General features: G+C 49.6%; 1 protein-coding gene across 3 annotated transcripts in view; it reads left to right on the forward strand.

The window, feature by feature from the left end:
• The window catches only part of Nipal3 (NIPA like domain containing 3), a 42,297-nt gene that overhangs the window by 5,858 nt on the left and 17,868 nt on the right, over nucleotides 1-18,571 (forward strand). For all 3 annotated transcript variants that reach the window (XM_026781898.1, XM_005353048.3, XM_005353046.3), the window contains exons 3-6: nucleotides 7,297-7,365; nucleotides 9,327-9,498; nucleotides 12,617-12,676; nucleotides 15,293-15,438. In XM_026781898.1, the coding sequence (XP_026637699.1) occupies nucleotides 7,297-7,365; nucleotides 9,327-9,498; nucleotides 12,617-12,676; nucleotides 15,293-15,438 (447 nt within the window). The remainder of the gene's footprint in view (nucleotides 1-7,296; nucleotides 7,366-9,326; nucleotides 9,499-12,616; nucleotides 12,677-15,292; nucleotides 15,439-18,571) is intronic.

The following is an 18,571-nucleotide window of genomic DNA, read 5'->3' on the forward strand; positions in this document are numbered from 1 at the left end:
ATACTTCCCACAGCACTGACGGTGGGATACTTCCCACAGCACTGATGGTGGGATACTTCCCGCGCCACAGGCTTCCAGGATGACTGCCCAGACACCTGTTGAGCTGCTCTGTGGGAATCCGCATGAGAGCTTCCCTGTGGTTGGGCACTCAGGTTGTTTAGCCTATGGGATGATGTGACTGTGACCATGACTGAGGGCCGTCCCCGGTGCTCACCTCGGATGATTTCCTTGGGTGTGCTTTAGATCATTTCCTATGAATAGATAAAGGTTTTCGTGTCAGACTTTGGTGTCCCTAACGAAGCATATAAAGACTGGAGTCGGGTTTTTTGTTTGTTTGTTTGTTTGTTTTTTATTTTCCTCTGAAACAGTTGGTTTCTTAGTTTTATTTCCTTTCACTGGGATAGAAGCAACTTCAGGGAGAAGCTCATAATTCCGGGTCGCAGCCTGTCATAGCAGTGAAGTCACAGTGGCTGGCACTTGAGGGAGTTGGTCACATGACATCCATAATCGGGCTCAGAAAGCAAAGAATGCACACGTGCCTGCATGCTAGTGCTCAGCTCCCTTTCTCCCTTCCTCCAGGGAATGGTGCTGCCCACAGTGGGCGGTTCCTCCCCCATCAGTTAACCTAAGACAGCCCCCGCAGACATACCCACAGGCCAACCAGATCTAGGCAATCCTTCATTGAGCCTTTCTGCCCAGGTGACTCTCGGTTGTGATGAGTTGACAATTGAAGGACCCATCCCAGGGGCTGGAGAGATGGCTCAGTGGTTGGCTCAGTGGTTAGGAGCACTGGCTGCTCTTGCAGAGGCCTCAGGTTTAGTTCCTCGTACCCACATGGCAGATCCAGGGGAATCCCACCTTCCTCAAACCTTCCTCAGACCCTGCATACATGTGGTGCACATGCATACACTCAGGTGCACACACGTGTGCATAAAATGAAATAAGTTGTCTCACAGTTGAGACTGATAACACCCTGGGCTGAAGGAGGTTTAGAGATCACCAAACGCTCTGGTTTGATGGATTGGGGAACTGGAGGCCAACGGTGGGGAGGGACATACTTGAGATCATGTAGGTCATGGCATGGTTTTCTTGCTCTCTGCTCTTTCCGTGAAAACCTGTCATTTCCACCTGCCTCGGGGCCACTGCTGTGTTCTTGGAGGAGGAGTGAGTGATAGGCAGAACAGCAACAGTGAGCATCGGAAGACCTAGAATCCAGCTCAGCTTTTCCTTACGTTTGACCTCAGACAGTCAGGCCCTCTCTTTCAGCGCCTTGGTTTCTGTCTTTGTCAAATGAAGGGGTGGAGTCTGTGATGGTTCCCCAGTCCTGGCTGATTACCAGCCATTCTTGGGGAGCTCTGGCTCAGCCTTGAACACATCTCTTTGTCTGCACCCTCTCCCCCTTCTTCTCCCTTTGCAAATCCCGGTCCAGCAAACCTGGGCAGCTGTATGGATGAGTGAGATCATCTTTCCTCGAGTCCAGGAGAGGAACAGGCAGGATAGGTCTCCATGACGCCTGCCCTTAAGAAAAAATGTGGTGTTGGGCATAGTGGTGGCGCACGCCTTTAATCCCAGGACTTGTGAGACAGAGGCAGGTGGATTTCTGTGAGTTCCAGGCCAGCCTGGGCTACATAGTGAGACTCTGTCCCTGCCCTCCCTCCAAGAAGGAAAGAGGGAGGGAGGGAAGGAGGGAGGGAGGGAAGGAAGGAAGGAAGGAAGGAAGGAAGGAAGGAAGGAAGGAAGGAAGGAAGGAAGGAAGAAAGAAAGAACTAGAGCAGAGAGTGGCAGCGTAGAGTACTGAGACCTCGGACTTTGTACTCAGACAGGCTGACGTCGAGTCCTGGCTTTGCTATGTCTTGAGTTAAAGCCTAGGAAAGTCATAGACCTGCAGGTGAGGCTAGAATCCGCCCTGTAGGGTAATTGGGAGGATGGCTGGAATGCCCAGAATGAGGAACCCCAAGTCACATGAGTCATCCATTTCTGCTTGGGAAACTCTACCAGTCCACCCAATTCCTTTATCACGTGTTCCAACACTTCCCAGTGGGAAGTCTGGGTCCTTTGTCCGTAGTTAATTAACAGACTTTGCCGTGTGTGTTGAGCATTGACCATAGCAGGGACTGTACTGATCCTCCCACGTCTCTTCTGACTTCATCTTACACGTAAGGAAACTGGCACAGAGAAGCTCATTAACTTGCCTGAGACCACACGGTCTATGTAAAAGCTGGAATTTGAATCATCTACTCATGGCCAAGGTCCAGGGTCCTGGCCACTATTTTATGCTGTTTATATTGTGCCGGGCACTCAGCTAGACTCCCTCTGTTTCTACCACGAGTGTAGGGATGACTGGCACAAGGCAGGTAATGCCTCACCTGCTAAAGACAGCATCAGGGAGGTGGCCTGAAGCCAAGCTGCAGGTGTGGCAGACCTGGTTCGCTGGGGTACCTTCTTTGAAATGCCAGCCACCCAAAGCCAGTCCAGAGGCAACTTACCTGTTTACAGCTTCAAGCCCAAAGCATTGTGGGAGATCAGCTTAAGCTCCAAGAGATGGCTGTGGTGATGGTGGTGTTTAAATGGAGGCTGATGGGAGCAGACCTGAGGGGGGGACCTAGACACTGGCGTGTGAGCTGACTCACGTGGATGCCGAGATCCACATACAGGGATTGCCTCTCGCCTGCAGCTGCCTTCCTGGAAGCATTTCATTTCCTTTCAGAGTCAGAGGGAATAAAAAAAAATCAGTTTGGATTAGAAAACATCAGCTTCAGGACCCTGCATCTGTCGGAGAGCTGGTCCTGCCCCTCAACAACCCACAGCCCTGTGGTGCAGGGGGAGGTGTGAAGTGGGCACAGGAGATCCCAGCACTCGGGAGGCAGATGGAGCTCTGTGAGTTCGAGTCCAGCCTGGTCTATAGCGCGAGTTCCACAACAGTGAAAGCTACACAGAGAAACCCTGTCTCAAGAAAACAAAACAATAACAATAACAACAAAAAACAATGAAACAAACAAAAAAGAATGATAGTGAAGGTGAGACAGGCTTGTTGGCACACTTAGGAGTGCAGGCGGTGCAGTAGGACCAGAAATTCAAGGTCATCCTCAGGTACGTAATGAGTTCAAGGCCAGCCTAGGCTACAGGAAATGCTGTCTTTAACAAAATAAAAGAAAATAATATGAAGACAAACTATAGCAGTCACTAGAATCATTACAGGATTTACTGCACCGTGTGCTGCTTCAGCTCTCTATTATAGCCCAGAGACTTGAGGTCATTCCCCAAAGTCACACAGCAAGGAAGTAGCAGAGGCAGGACCCCACTCAGGTCCGCTGTCTTGAATCCCTAGAGGAGCAGAGAGAGGCACCTCTGGCCTCTCCACTGTCTCCCTGATAGGAAGGTCACGGGGAGCTTGCAGCCGTGGCAGGAAGTCGTCTGAAATGTCCAATGGTCCCTTTCCAAGTTTCACTTTGAGGACATTGTGGCCCACTGAAGAGATGACTGGGACCCCTGACTTCTGCCGCTGAGTGGGGCGCCCTTTCGTTCTGAGGTCTCCCTTTAGGTAATGTATGATTATCCTAAACATAAGACCCATTGCTACTTCTCATCCCAAAATTATAGGGGGGCAAAGAGCCCTGGCTTGAGCTGGGCCCTGCTGGCCATGCATGGGCATGATCTGCTCCGCTGGCCTGGTCTCGCGCCTCCTCCAGTGATGTCTGTGAGAAGCAGTGCCTGACAGCATTTGCCAGCTCATCCTGTCACCTCTGCTCTCTAATGGAAAGCCGGGGCCTGGTGAGGACTGGAGGAGGCGGGGCCTCCGAGGTGATAGGTTCTCAGACAGCCTCTCAGACAGCCTTAGCCTCCACCAGGCAGTGTGAATTGCTTGTTCCCGTTTGCACCTTAAGGGCCATGTCTGTGTTCCGAGTTCCTAAGAGTCAGTGTTGGTCATATACTTGGTGCCTCTCGCTGTGACTAATCCCCCCAGGGACCAAGGATAACTCTTCAGCAACTGAGGGAGCTGCTGGGGGTCCAGTGAGGAAGCCATTGGCCAAGCCTCCAGAGCTAGACTCCTGTCTTCAAGCTCTGAGGCTGGAGGAGGAAACTCAGGCAGGATCCTTCTTGGCTCTGAATGCCTCATGCCAAGCCCTGAGGGCAGCTGGTGAATGTGTGTTCAAACTGTGTAACCCCTGGGCGGTGGCAGCTGTCCGTGACTTTAAATGTTCATAAAACACCACGCACCACTTCACAAGGGTTCGGGGGCATAATTACCGCTGATGAGGCCCTTGGAGACACTCAGATGGGAGGGCATGAGCGATGTCTGTTTGTTACTCACTGTGTCAGTCTGTAACCGGCTATTAAGCGTTAAGATTAATGTGCCGCGCAAATGGCTTTGCTGAGCAAACTCGGCTGCCTGCGTCAGCACCAAGTGGAGTACTTACACGGTGCCCCACCCCACCCCAGTTCCTTCTCACCTCTGAATAAACTCAGAGAACACCCTGGGGACCACTGGGGCCAGCATTCTTATCAGGAGGCCAGAAGTCACACTTCCGATCCCAGGCCCTCCTGTCTGCGCCCTGGTTGGGTTGTGGTACCTACCTCTCCAAGGTTTACTTTAGGCGTCCGTGAGCTTCCAGCTCCGGTGCTGAGAAGAGATTAAAGTGGAACATTACCTCTTAGGGCTCTTTGGGGGCGTTTGCTGTTTTGGTTTGTTTTAGTTTGGGGATTTTGTTTTTGATTTTGTTTATTTTGGGGTGTGTGTCTGTCTGTCGGTCTGAGTGTATGTATGTGCTCCGTGTGTCCTCAGGAGTCCTCAGAGATCAGAAGAGGTGTCAGGAATCCCTGGAAATAACTACAAGTTTGTGAACTACTGTGTGGGTGCTGGGAATTAAACCCAGGTGATGTGGGAGTGTCATATATCAATCTGTTGATTTCATCGGTTAAGTAATAAACAAACTGCTTGGGCTCATAGCTTAGAACATAGGTGGGTGGAGTAAACAGAACAGAATGCTGGGAGGAAGAGGAAGTGAGCTCAGACTCGACAGATGCCTCGGAGAGACGCCATGCTCCCCTCTCCTGGGTAGACGTGATAGCTCTGCTCTCGGGGACACACACGATGGAGCTCTGACCCAGGATGGACATAGGCTAGAATCTTCCCAGTAAGCGCACCTAGCGGAGCTACACAGATGATTAGAAATGGGCTAAATTAATATGTGAGAATTAGCCTAGAAGAGGCTAGATAGAAATGGGCCAAGCAGTATTTAAAAGAATACAGTATCTGTGTATTATTTCGGGTATAAAGCTAGCCGTGCGGGCGGCCGGGTGCAAGGAACGCAGCTTTGCTGCTCTTATTATAATACCCGGGTCCCCTGCAAGAACACTAAGAGCTCGGAACCACTGAGCTCTCTCTCTCCAGCCCCGTGGGTTTGGATTTTTACTTATTTATTTATTTTGGGAGCAACGTCTTGATCTTGTACTCCCTATGTAACCAAGGATGGCCCACTTCCCCAGTGCTGAGATCATAGGGCTCTTTTCACTCTAATTCCATCCGGTCAGGAAGCCTGGATACACGTGTATGGGAGTCTTGAAAGTCTACCTGAAACTGGGCTCGCTGTAGAGAGAGCAAGGGCCCTGACGTTCCTCGATGATGCCAACCCACCTCAGTGGCTCCCAGGCAGAGTTGGGTCTATTTCAAAGCCAGTTCTCTTAGGCTTGTATGTATCCCCAAAGGGAAAGTATAGAGATGGTCTCCCCCATCACGTGTGAGCCTTGTGTGAACGCCAGCCTTGACGGGGCCTCCCCATCAGGTGTGAGCACTGTGTTAATGCCAGCCTTGACTATGAAACCCTTCACTGTGAGACGCCCTGGTACTTAGATTAGTTTGTCTTTGTGGGTTTCCTAGTTTTCACTTCCCCATTCCTTCTCACCAGCTCTCCCTGATGCGGTTTGGTTTGTGTGGGTGGCAGGACACTTTCCCCTTATTTAGCTCTTAACTTCCACCTTCTCATCAGCATTGTTCTTTTAATCGACGTGCTATCAAAGGACGGCATAGTCTCTATGTGAAAGTCATAGTGGCTCAGTTACAAGTTGAACCATATGAAACCACTGTTTCCTCTGTCAAAAATAGTCAGATAAGGGGACGGCAGAGATGGCCCAGCAGTTAAGAACATGCGCTATTCTTGCAGAGGACCTGGGTTCGGATCCCAGCACCCAGAAGACAACTTACAACTGTGTCTAACTCTAGTTCTGGGGGAACTGATGACACTCCATCCCCAGCCTGTGCAGACACTAGGCATGCAGGCAATGCACATACATGCATTCAGGCAAAACATTCAAGTACATAAACATGAACAAACATTTAAAATGGTCATCTGGTGCAGGAACCTGTAGCTTAGGTGATAGGGTACCTGCTGACCTTTTAAAAATGATGAACACAGTGTGCCTGACACAGAGGTATGTTGTGTAGATCAGTGCTGTGCCAGGAGTTGGGGGGGGATTAGGGTGGCAGTGGGGTGGGGTGGGAGGCTTCAGATCCCCTGGAACTAGAGCTACAGGCAATTGTGAACTGCCTCATATAGATGCTGGAAAGGTAACTCTGAGAACAATATGCAGTCTTTAAACCTGGAACCACCTCTCCAGCCCCAAGGTTTTATGGTTTTTGAGATTACATCTCAAGGAAGGCCTCGAACTCTTGATCCTCCTGCCTCGACCACAGTAGTGCTGGGATGACAGGTGTGGCCACCACACCCTGCTCTTACTGTCATTTTTGTCACCTGTGCTTCCTAATTATTCTATCCTAAATGTATGTTGAGTAATTTTTTATTTAAAAAAAGTGTCATGCCCAGGAGCCTGATTCTCATCAGTAGGGTGATTATAAATGAGGTTTGCATTGATTAATAACTGAAAAGTCCACACTGAAGCCGGCTACATGGGAGGTTCTTGCTAAGCTGTAAGACTTCCCTGGCCAGATGGTGGTGGTAGAAGCCCCAGCCGGTGTTTCTCTTCCTCCACACTGGTTTTTACACATTACCTTTCTGTTCAAGATGGTGTCAGGTCAGTGCCTCTCAAAGGCCAGTGGGGCAGGTTTGGGCCTGTTCAGGTTACCAAGATGAGGACAACCAAGTATAGTGTTTTCAGGACGTTTCCAGCTCAGGACAGTGCCCTGTGGATCTCTGAAGAGCTGGGTGACACCTGGGTGGTCTGGAGGGAGGGGAGTGTGGGCTTGTTCCGGTTTTGTTTGGGGACAGACAGCTGAATACCACATATGCCCTGGTACCTGTTGACTTAAGTGCCCCTCCCTTCTGTTCTGTGACCCTTCAGGAAAACTTGATTGGCGCTCTCTTGGCAATTTTCGGGCACCTCGTGGTCAGCATCGCCCTTAACCTGCAGGTGAGTCTCAGGTGCCAGCGCTGTCCCAAGCAGAGGAGCAGTGCGGGTGAGCCAGGTCTGCTGTCTGCTCTGGGGGGACCCTGTCTGCTGCCTGAATCCCTCTACCGTCTTTGTCCTCCTTCCTCTCCCCTCTCATGGGTCACATCCTCCAGTTTCTTCATGTGTGTGCATGTGTAGTGTATGTATGTGTGCTCATGTGTTTGCAGGTGGGCACGCCTGCTATGGAAGCCAGAGAGCAATGGTGAGTCTCTTCCTCGATTGCTCTTCACCCTGTTTATTTGTTAAGATTTCTTTCACTTTGAATTATGTGCAACAGGGGATGTGTGCACACGAGTGTGGGTGCTTACAGAGTCCAGAGGCATCAGATCCCCCTGGAGCTGGAGTTATGGGCAGTACCCGAAGTGAGTCCTCTGGCAGAGCAACACTGCCCTTAACTGCTGAGTGGGCTCTCCATCTCCAGCCCCACCGTTTTTTTTTTGTTTGTTTGTTTGTTTGGTTGGTTGGTTGGTTGGTTTTTTTTTTTAGTCAAGCTCTTTTACTGAACCTGGAGCTCAGTGATAGCAAATCACTTCCTGTTTCCTTCTCCCCAGTGCTGGGGTTATAGGCAGCCACCGCCATACCTGGCTTTTCACGCAGATGGCGAGGATCTAAACTCACGCTTGTACAGCAGACGTTTCTCTGATAGTGCTGTCTCCCCAGCCGAGCCCGGTCTTCTCTCTACCAGTGACATCTTAACCACAGGCCCAGGTCTTGTCGCACGCTGCCCTATGCCTCCAGCTGCTGGGACCATCATGGGCCATTACCCTCAGCTCTGATTCCAGTACTGTCAGTGCCTCCAGTCTCGGGGACAGGGATGGCAGCAGTTACCCCCACAGCACCTGGCCTGGTGGTGGCCACAGCTGTGCTGTGCAGCAGCCGACATCTGGAGGAGCTTCCCCTGGGGTCCCAGGGCACTGGTACATATGTGTCCCAGGAGACAAGGATGTTCCCATGCCAGGTGGCCACTACAGGAGTCAGTGGGTAAATGTCCTCTCTTAAATTTCTCGGAGGTTTTCCGAGGCCCACCCTGAGCCCCAGGCACAGTGCATATGCCTGTTACCCCTGCACTCAAGAGGTAGGGGGGCAAGAAGATTTTAATTTCTTTTCTTTTTTTCCCCTATTTATTTATTTATTTTTATGCATGTGAGTGTTTGACTATCTGTATGTCTGTGTGCCGTGTGTGTGTCTGGTGTCTGTGGATGTCAGAAGAGGGGATCAGATTAGATCCCCTGGAACTGGAGTTATGCACGTTTGTGAGCCACACTAGGGGCGCTGGAAACTAAACCCAGGTTCTCTGTAAGAGCATATGTGCTCTTAACCCCTGAGCCATCGCTCCAGCCCTGAGGATTGAAATTTCAAGACCAGCCTGGATGACATGAGCCAGTGTCCCAAGAGGAAGAGAGGGGCTCGAGCGATATCTTAATTGAGGGCCTGGGTTCCATTCCTAGAACCTGTGTCAAAACAGCCAGTTGTGGCGGTGTGCGTGTATAAACCAGTGCCAAGGTGGCAGCAGGTGAAACTGGGGCTCACTGGCAAGCCAGCCTAGCCTACGTGTCAAGCTTGGGTCACTGAGTCACTCTGTCTCAAAAAAAACATGGCGGAAGACTATTTCCTCTGGCCTACATGCACGCATACACACACGCATACACACATGCACACACATACGAATGCAGATCCACATACATGTAAACATGCACTCCCTACGCAACGTGCATGCTATCTACATACATGTGACTATGTACACATAATCACAAAGAAATGTCCATTTCCAGGTCCCACCCACGTCACCCCCAAACCCAACTCAGGCCTCCATGTGTGGTTATAAAAGTGCAGTGTTAGCTGGCATTCCTTCATCAGAGTCTTTCATGTCTAAACACCTGGTTCAACATCTGGACAAATCGCATTCCTTCTTGGACTTCTAGAAATACTGCCACATCCGCCTGGCAGGCTCCAAGGACCCCCGGGCCTACTTCAAGACCAAGACATGGTGGCTAGGACTGCTCTTGCTGCTGCTGGGAGAACTGGGTGTGTTCGCCTCCTATGCCTTCGCGCCGCTCTCGCTCATCGTGCCCCTCAGTGCCGTCTCTGTGATAGGTAAGCCCCAGCCTTCTCTCCACCCAGGATCCACGGTCTGTGTGACCCGAGCGCCGTCACGAGGCTTGGAGCACTCATATTAAACACACACACACACACAATTGGGGCCAGGCATGCTGGTGCACACCTTTAATCCCAGAACTTGGAAGGCAGAGGCAGGCTGGTCTGCATAGTGAGTTCTTGGACAGCCAGGGCTATATAAGGAGACCTTGCCTCAAAAAAACAAAAACAAAATCAAAAAATAAACCCAGTACTCTTGGCAGCTGGAGACATGGCTCAGTAGTTAAGAGCATTGACTGTTCCTGCAGAAGAAATGCTCAGGTTCAATTCCTAGCATCCACATGGGACTGTAACTCCATTCTCAGGAGATCCAGTGCCCTCTGCTGTCCTCTTCAGACATAACATATATGTGAAACACTGATTTATGTGCTGGTGAAACACCCATACAAGCACGCACACAAATAAAGATTAAAAACAAAAACAAGAACACTCTGAGAGGGAGTGAAGCAAGAGACATGGAAAGGCTTTGGGGGAGGAAACGGAAGAGATGTGATGGGATTATATTTTAATTTAAAATATATTTTAAAAAATAAATACTGGTTTAAAAAGAGGCGCCTTTGCTTTGGTAAGAACGTCTACCATCTATGTCACCCACAGGCCCAGCTCTGAGCACTCTGTGGGGGGAGAATGTAGCACCCATTTTACAGATAGAGGAAGTGAGGTGCATGTCACCAGTGGCAGGCAGGGGTGTGAGCCAGGGTCTCTGCCTCCAGACCGTGTTTAAGATTCAGAACATTTTCTTTAGAATGGCTTTGATGGCCACTGCAGAAGGGAGTTCAGCCTACATCGAAGTGTCTTCACACTGGCAAGGCCTACGACTTTCATCTCTTCACAGTCTTGCACCTCTGAGATATGCTGTTGGTGCCCAGGTCTTTCCCCGTCATCCCGGCCAGTCATCATGACCTTTCCCACGTGTCATTTTCCCGTGATTTCCATATCAGAGCACCTGAACCAGCCAAAGATGAAAGAACTTTAATGCCGCAAGGTGACAGATAAAATCCAATTCCAATAGAGACAGCCCAGGAGCTGGAACAATAGGCTCATCTTGAATGTCTCCTTCCATTTTGCTAGCTCCACTCTCTCCTGCTCTCAGGAAAACAGCAAATCTTGGCGCCTTACCTCTGCTTGAATTCTAAGGTCCTCTTCACCGCAGGAAGGGCCTGTGCGTGACACGTGTGTGGTCACTGTGCCCCTCCTGGGCTCAGGAAAGACATCATTAATCAATCACAACTGCCTAGGTTGGACCTCAGAATTCTCAGCCGCTATCAACTATAAGAAACTAACAAAATGGAAAACTTGATTGGATCTCCGCATTGCTGCTAGAAGAACCCCCTTGGTGAAGCAGGGCTGGTCACCTGACTGCAGAAGCTGTGCTGAGGTTTTCCACCCAGTATCTTTTCTGTTAAGTGTTGGAGAGAACCCCAGGCCCTCGTGTGTGCTGGGCAAGTGCTTGCCGCTTAGCTACTAGGTTGGGCCAGTATTTTTTCTTTCCCCAGTGTTTTCTTCTAAGGTGGTTTGAATGTCTCTGGTTAAGGCACGTTTTTTGGCCATCTCTGTCTTCCCTGTTGTCTTCTGGATTGCTTCCTGCACTCAGGCCACCGCCAAGCCCCCATCGATCGTTAAATTTACGTCCTTTTTTCTGTTTTGTCCACTGCTGGGGTCTCTAATGACCTCTTGGAACCTTCACTCACAGTGAAGAATAAATGACCAAGGGCCCAACACTGTAAATATTAGTCTTTGATTTTGAGTAAGTAAACCAGCTTCAAACATAGAGGCTGAGACCTAGGGGTATAGAATGAGGGCCTGGTTGGGACCAGGCCCTGGTTTTGATGCCCAGTGCCATAATAAATAAATAAGTAGGGTGAACTGTGACAAGATTTGGGGGTTGAGCCAAAGAGATGGTTCAGAGGTTAAGAGCACTGGCTGCTCTTCCAGAGGTCCTGAGTTAAATTCCCAGCACCCACTTGGTGGCTCACAACCATCTGTAATGAGATCTGGTGCCCTCTTCTGGTGTGCAGACCTACATGCAAGCAGGACACTATACGTAACAAACAAAAGATTTGGGAGTCAGCTACTGGAGGTTAAGAAGCTCTTAGAACCTCCAAGGTCACCCTATGAGAAATCTACTTAACATAATAACAGTTCATCCATTGTCTACTTAAGATTTTTCCATTGCTGTTCCTAGTACCTCAATAACAAGAATCATTTTATTATGAGCATTTACTTTATGCAGAATGTTTTGCATATAGAATCTTATTTAATTGACCTACAACTCAAAGAAGTAATAGTTTTCAGTGGGGTTTTGGGGTGGGGAGGCGAGGAGAGGAGATGGAGATGGGCGTGGTCTCTGAGGCCCTTCACCCAGAGCGGAGCTGTAGGGTGTCAGTGTATCTGCTCTGCCGTGGTGAAATTCAAGCCATCTGTGGCCGCCCAAATATATAACAGCAAGTTGGTACAGCCAGACCCAGTACACCGTCTCACAGAGTAGAAGACTGTCACTCAGGAAGTGACCTACCCGGGGCCACACAGCCAGCTGAGGCAGAGCTGGGCTAGTAATGGAGTCAGTCATGGTGGCTGCCAGCCTTGTCCAATAGGTCGGCCACAGGAGTTTAAGTAAAGCTGTGACCCTGCAATAGTCAGGGAGGTACCATGGGGGAGGTAGGGTGCAGGAGGAGAAAAGCTCTGGCCCGCACCGTCATGAGTTCAAATCTTGTCTTTTCTGATCAGCTTCACCTCTTTTAACCTCAGGATCCCCATTTATCAAATAAGACCAACTGTAGCACCCACCTCTAAGGCTGAGCACCCGAAAGTCACCCATGTAAGTTGCCTCATGCACAGTGGACTGCAGGGCCCAGAGCCCTGGTTTAGGAGAAATCCCACAGAAGGCTCTGGGAGGTCCCCTCTCCCACATGAAGTGACCGAGGCTGAAACAGACCAAACCCTAAAGATCTCTGGGGGACATGTGCACATGAGCCACCCAGAGGGCATGAGTGGGGGGGCCACCCCTCCACCTGGCAGCAACCTTATTCCTCTTCTCTCTCCCTGGCTTTTTTTCCAGCGAGCGCCATCATTGGAATCATATTCATCAAAGAAAAATGGAAACCTAAGGACTTCGTGAGTAAGTCATGGAGCACCCCCCCCCCCGACAGCCCCTTCACATCCCACTCTCCCTTGGGGTCCATGTTCCTGGAGTGAGTGTCAAGTGCCCCAAGCCTTCCTACTAAGGCTATAACCCTTTAATACAGTTCTCATGCGGCTGTGACCCCCCCTCCAACCATAAAATTATTTCCTTGCTACTTCGTAACTGTAGCTTTGCTGCCGCTATGAATCATAATGCAAATGTCTGATATGCAGGATATCTGATATGCAACCCCTATGACCCTGGGGTCATGACCCACAGGTTGAGAACCACCTGTCTAAGTGGTGGGACTGAGGAGCTCACTACACAAGTCTTGCAGCTTTTCTTTGTGTCTAAAATCTTTTACATAGACCTTTACAGGGAAGAAACTGCCAAAGTGTTGGGGATACACAGCCGGGCTTAGGGTTGCTGGAGTAAACAGAGTGAGCCCTTCCTCGTAGATCAGAGCTCTTAGCACACAGCCGGCCGTGCCTAGGCTGGACCCTCCTGTCTGGAGTATGACAGGATGCCAGGGAAGAGGCACAGGGCTCTTGACCTCCACTCTGTCCTGGGTCCCGATGCTGGTACCTGACCGGCCTCTGGGCAGAGCAACAACAGCACCGAGTCTGTTCCTTGCAAGTTGGCTAAGTAGCTGCCTGGAAAAGAACAGTCATTCTTAAAAGTTACCCATTGGACCATGGAGTCTTCTTGGGGAGTTTTTGTAGTTGGATTTTTCTTTGGGCTACCAGCTCCCAAATAATGACACAGAGACTTATTATTAATTAGAAAAGCTCAGCCTTAGCGTAGGCTTGACCAACTAGCTCTTATAACTTAAATGAACCCATATTTTTATTTAGCTACATTCTACCACTTGTTTTTTACCTCTCTCCCTTCCTGTGTTCGACTCATTCGCCTCTCCGTGGTGTCTTTCACACCTAGACTTCGTCTCCTCTTCCTCTCTCTCCCGGGAAATCCCCCCTATCCCTCCCACCTATCCCTCCCGCCTATCCCTCCCGCCTAGCTATTGGCCATTTAACTCTCTATTAAACCAATCAGAAGGCACCTAAGGCAGAGTCACATCTCTACACTGTATTCAAAATATTTAAACGAATATTCCACAGTGAGTTTCAGTTCCTCTTCAGCCTGCCCATAAAGGGATTCTAGGCTTGGGACTTCCTGTAAAGCGCACGGAGAACCACAGCGCAGGGGCTGGGGTGTGGTTCATTGGGAAAGCCCACCCAGTGAACAAGGTTCTGGGTTCCATTCCTGGTACTGAAAAAAAAAAGTGAAACATAGCCCACTCCCAGAATAACTACAAAACATTACGTGTTAGCAAGCATACAAGCAGCCCTTCCACACTACTGATGGGAGTGTAAATTGTTACAGGCATTTTTGGAGAGCCATGTCATGGTAACCATCAAACCAAACATCACCTACCCGGTGGCCCACGGTTCCACTGCATACTTTATACCCAGCAGAGATTCACACAGACAGGAGTGTCCACAGCAACATACTCTACAATCCCAGGCAGCAAACACATGTGCCCAGCAGCAGACAATGGATGCTTGGGTCGCTGTCACACAAGTTACTGCTCGACTGTAAGAATGAGTGAACCCAGTTGGTACAGACAGAGCTCACGAACACCATGCTGAGTGACCAAAGGAACTACATAAGTTCATGTCTATAAGAACCAAACCAGTCGATGCCCTCAATGGTGCTCAAAGTCAGTACAAATCAAATAAAACATTTTAAAGTTTTGTGGAACATTAATCAAATCCAGTAAGTAAACAATAAATTAAAGACACACACACATATTAAGGGGACCTGGAGAGATGGCTCAGTGGTTAAGAGCACTTGGTGGTCTTGCAGAGGACCTGGGTTCAATTCCCAAGACCCACGTGGTGAATCACAACTGTCTATAACTCCAGTTCCAGGAGATCTGATGCCTTCTGACCCCCCAAAAGCACCAGGTACTCATTAGTGCACATACATGCAGGCAAATCACTCATATGCATAAAAATATACACATAAACCTTACGAGAAACCATTTTTTTATTTGATTTGTACTGACTACAAGCAGTGCCAGATGCCTGTCACAGGCTGTCTGAGTTATGGTTTCTGTTGCTATGGTGAAACGCCACAACTGAAAGCAAGTTGGGGAGCAAAGGGTTTGTCTTATGCTTCCACACCCACAGTCTTTCACTGAAGGCAATCAGGACAGAAATTCAGGCAGGACACGAACCTGGAGGCAGGAGCTGATGGCAGAGACCATGGAGGAGTGCTGCTTACTGACTTAATTCCCCATGGCTTGCTCAGCCTGCTTTCTTATAGAACCCAGGACCACTACCAGCCAAGGCTGGCCCCTCCCACGATGGACTGGCCCCTCCCCATCAGTCACTAATTAAGAAAACACCCTACAGGTTTTCCTGCAGCCTGATCTTATGGAGACATTTTCTCAACTGAGGTTCCCTCATTTTCAGATGACTGGCTTGTGTTGGGTTGAGATAAACTAGCCAGGACAAAGGCAGAGGCTGCCCTGACTTGCCAAGGACCGCCCCCCCCCATGCACCTGGCTCATGCCCTGAACCCCTGACCATCTTCCCTCCTTCCCCACAGGGCGCTATGTCTTGTCCTTTGTTGGCTGTGGTTTGGCGATCGTGGGCACCTACCTGCTAGTGACATTTGCACCCAATAGTCACGAGAAAATGACAGGCGAGAACATTGCCAGGCACCTGGTGAGCTGGCCTTTTCTCCTGTACATGGTAAGTGAAGGTCCCATCCTTCTGCTTGAATAAACTAAAAGAGGGTCACGTCCCTGTCGCCGAACCCCAAGGCTAGCAGTTGGGATCACTGAGGCACAGTTGAACATGCCGGATGCACATGACTTGCTGGGGCCATGTCTGTCCTGGGCACCATCCAAATCCATCTGTGGTCACCGCCAATCTTGGGTCTTCAGAGGGCTGTGAAGGCGTACGCACAGTCTGTGTCTATGAAGGACAGGTGGAACAAATTCTGGGTAGTTGTCGCTGGGAGATGAAATTATGATGTAGATTTTATTTCCACTTCATCTCTCTGTGTCCAAAATTTTAATATCGTGCATCTAATTTTATTTTTATTTTTTGTGGCACTAGAGATGAAACCTAGGGTTCCACATATGCTAGGCAAGTTTCCCCACTGAACTACACTCCTGGCTCTCTTTTTACTTCTTAAATTTTGAACCAGGAGCTTGCTAAGTTGCCCAGGCTACCCTTGAACTCTCTGTGTAGCCCAGGCTGGCCTTAAGGTCCTGATCCTCCTGCTTCATCTTCCCATGTAGCTGAAATGACAGGCCCGTGCCAGTGGGTCTAGCTTTTAAAGATTTTATGACAATGTTGTGAGCACGGGAGACTGTCCCCATTACTCATCTGTCACGTAGTGGCATGGTGGGGAGGTGATGTCCCCGCATTGCCCATCAATGCCCTTCAGTGCCTGAGGCAGATGGAAGAGCTGGCCATGAGGTCATAAGAGCAGGAGAGCTGTCCCTGCCCTTCATCAGCTGCAGCACTTGGGAGAGTAGCCCCATGTTACACCCGGTGACACAGTAGAGCTGGTCTTGAGGGTCTGTGTGGGACAGCCGACCCTGAGCCTAGGAAAGAACCAACTCCACACCTTGCTCACCGCTGCAAGGGGGGAACTAACCAGGGCAGTGCTGGAAAGCTCACCCTGGGGTGAGGACAAGGGAGAGCTGACCAACCCTGCAACCACCCAGGCCCAGACCCAGGGTTATGTGTTAACCCACCCCAACATCCATCGCATCTGTGATCTGCTGGAGCATGGTGTGTGTGGGGAGTGGCAGGGGGTGGTCCTGCAGACCAGGATTGTAGGACCTCCACCACACAGGTCAACAACAGGATGTCCTGGAGGAGTCCCAATGAGGTTCCAGCCTCAATAGTGTAGCAGAGACCAGGGCCTCGATCCAGACCAGTGATTCTTTGCAATGAACACTCGTATGTATATGTGACTCACTGTGTCATGCTGCAGCTTCAATGGCAAAATGTTCCCCTTCTTCTTTTTTTTCTTCTCTTAAATTTTAATTTTTTTGGGGGGGAGGGGAGGGGTGGGATTGGGAGGCATATAGTGAAAGACACAAAGAATAAATAAAAAGTAAGTTGAAAAAAAGTTTTTATAATAAAAGAGGGAGTTAAAAATATAGATAGATGCCAGGCCGGGCGGTGGTGGTGCACATGCCTTTAATCCCAGCACTCGGGAGGCAGAGACAGGCAGATCTCTGTGAGTTCGAGGCCAGCCTGGTCTACAATGCAAGTTCCAGGATAGCCAGGACAGTTATACTGTTAACCTGTCTTGAAAAATCAAGAAAAAATAAAAAATAAATATATATAATATAATATAAATATATAATAATGTTTATATGTGTAATGTAAATATATTATAATTTAATAATTATATAAATAAATAAATATATATATACGTTATATATATATGGCTCAGTTGGCAGAGTTCTTCCCTACCATACATGAAGCCCTGGGCTGGATCCCCAGCACCACACAGACTGGGTGTGGTGGCACATACCTGTAATTCCAGCACTTGGGAGATGGCAGTAGGAGGATCAGGAGTTCAAAGCCCTCCTCAGCTACATAGCCAATTTAAGGCCAGCTTGGATTGGAGACCCTGTCTCAAAAAATAAAAAAAATAGTTAATTAAAATTAAACAGCTTTTTTAAAGTTCAGAATTAAACAATTTAAGAATGCTGTTTTTCCCTGTATCACACAGCTGATGGGAAGCCAGGGGACAGAGCCCCCAGGGGCGGAACCCCATGGCCCCCCCACCCGTCAGTGCTAGCTCCCGTTCAGATACACAAACACACTAAACAGAGAACAGCCCTGGTGCTCACACAGCGTTTGCTTGCTGTGAGCTGGCCTCGTGCCAACACAGTGCAAAATGGGTTTATATGTCTCGCATTCTCACACCGCTTTAAGCTGTTTTCCTCCCAGTCTCACGGATGGAGACATTGAAACTCTGAGCGGTCAGAGCACCTTTTTGCCTCAGATAGCCCAGGAAACAGAGGATGGAATCCCTGGAGTCCAGAACTATATCAGTCTTAACTCCGGCAACCCCCAACAGAAACTTGTAGCAGAGCCTGACCCCCAAACGGGCTCTGAGAGAGCTGGCCTCAAATCCTGTGTGTGCTGTGTGGCAAGTCTCATTTCTTCTCTGAAATAGCAAAAGTGACTAGACTTAGGTTTGTCGGGGTGCAACATGAGGCTGCAAAGCAGTCACCCAGAGTATGGAAGATGCTCTGTGAAGGGCTGGGTGGCTTCACCAGGCCTGACAGTATGGCAGTGCCACCCGCTGAAGGGATTAAATCAAACTCAAAGAATACGTCTCTAGGGGGTTTCCTACATGCTGGGCATTGTAGGTATGGAAGGTCACTGAGCTCGGCTCACAGTCCTGGTCTTTCCTGAGACGCCCACACATGCACGGCCATCTTAGGGTTTAACACCAGGTGCTGGCCTAACCTTCACTGGTGAGTCACAAAGAGTCAGTTAATAGCTGAAAACTGGGGTGCCCTCCCCACAGCCTCAGGAGTGTTACTGAGTCAGTCTGCACATATGTGATGGGGTACCCACCAGTAACCTCTTGGAGGGTGCATGATTTCTTCCTAAAACACAAGACTCGCTTCCAGACTGGTAACATCTAGGTAAGACACTCACCAGATGGAACGCAGGTCACGGCGGACATGGGAGAGCTTGAGTTATGGCCTCCAATTACAAGGATATCTTGAAGTCTCACTTTAAAATGTCTGTTGATGCCGGGCGGTGGTGGCGCACGCCTTTAATCCCAGCACTCGGGAGGCAGAGGCAGGCGGATCTCTGTGAGTTCGAGACCAGCCTGGTC

This window comes from Microtus ochrogaster, chromosome 10 (genome assembly GCF_000317375.1).
Source record: "Microtus ochrogaster isolate Prairie Vole_2 chromosome 10, MicOch1.0, whole genome shotgun sequence".
Classification (NCBI taxonomy): Eukaryota; Metazoa; Chordata; class Mammalia; order Rodentia; family Cricetidae; genus Microtus; species Microtus ochrogaster.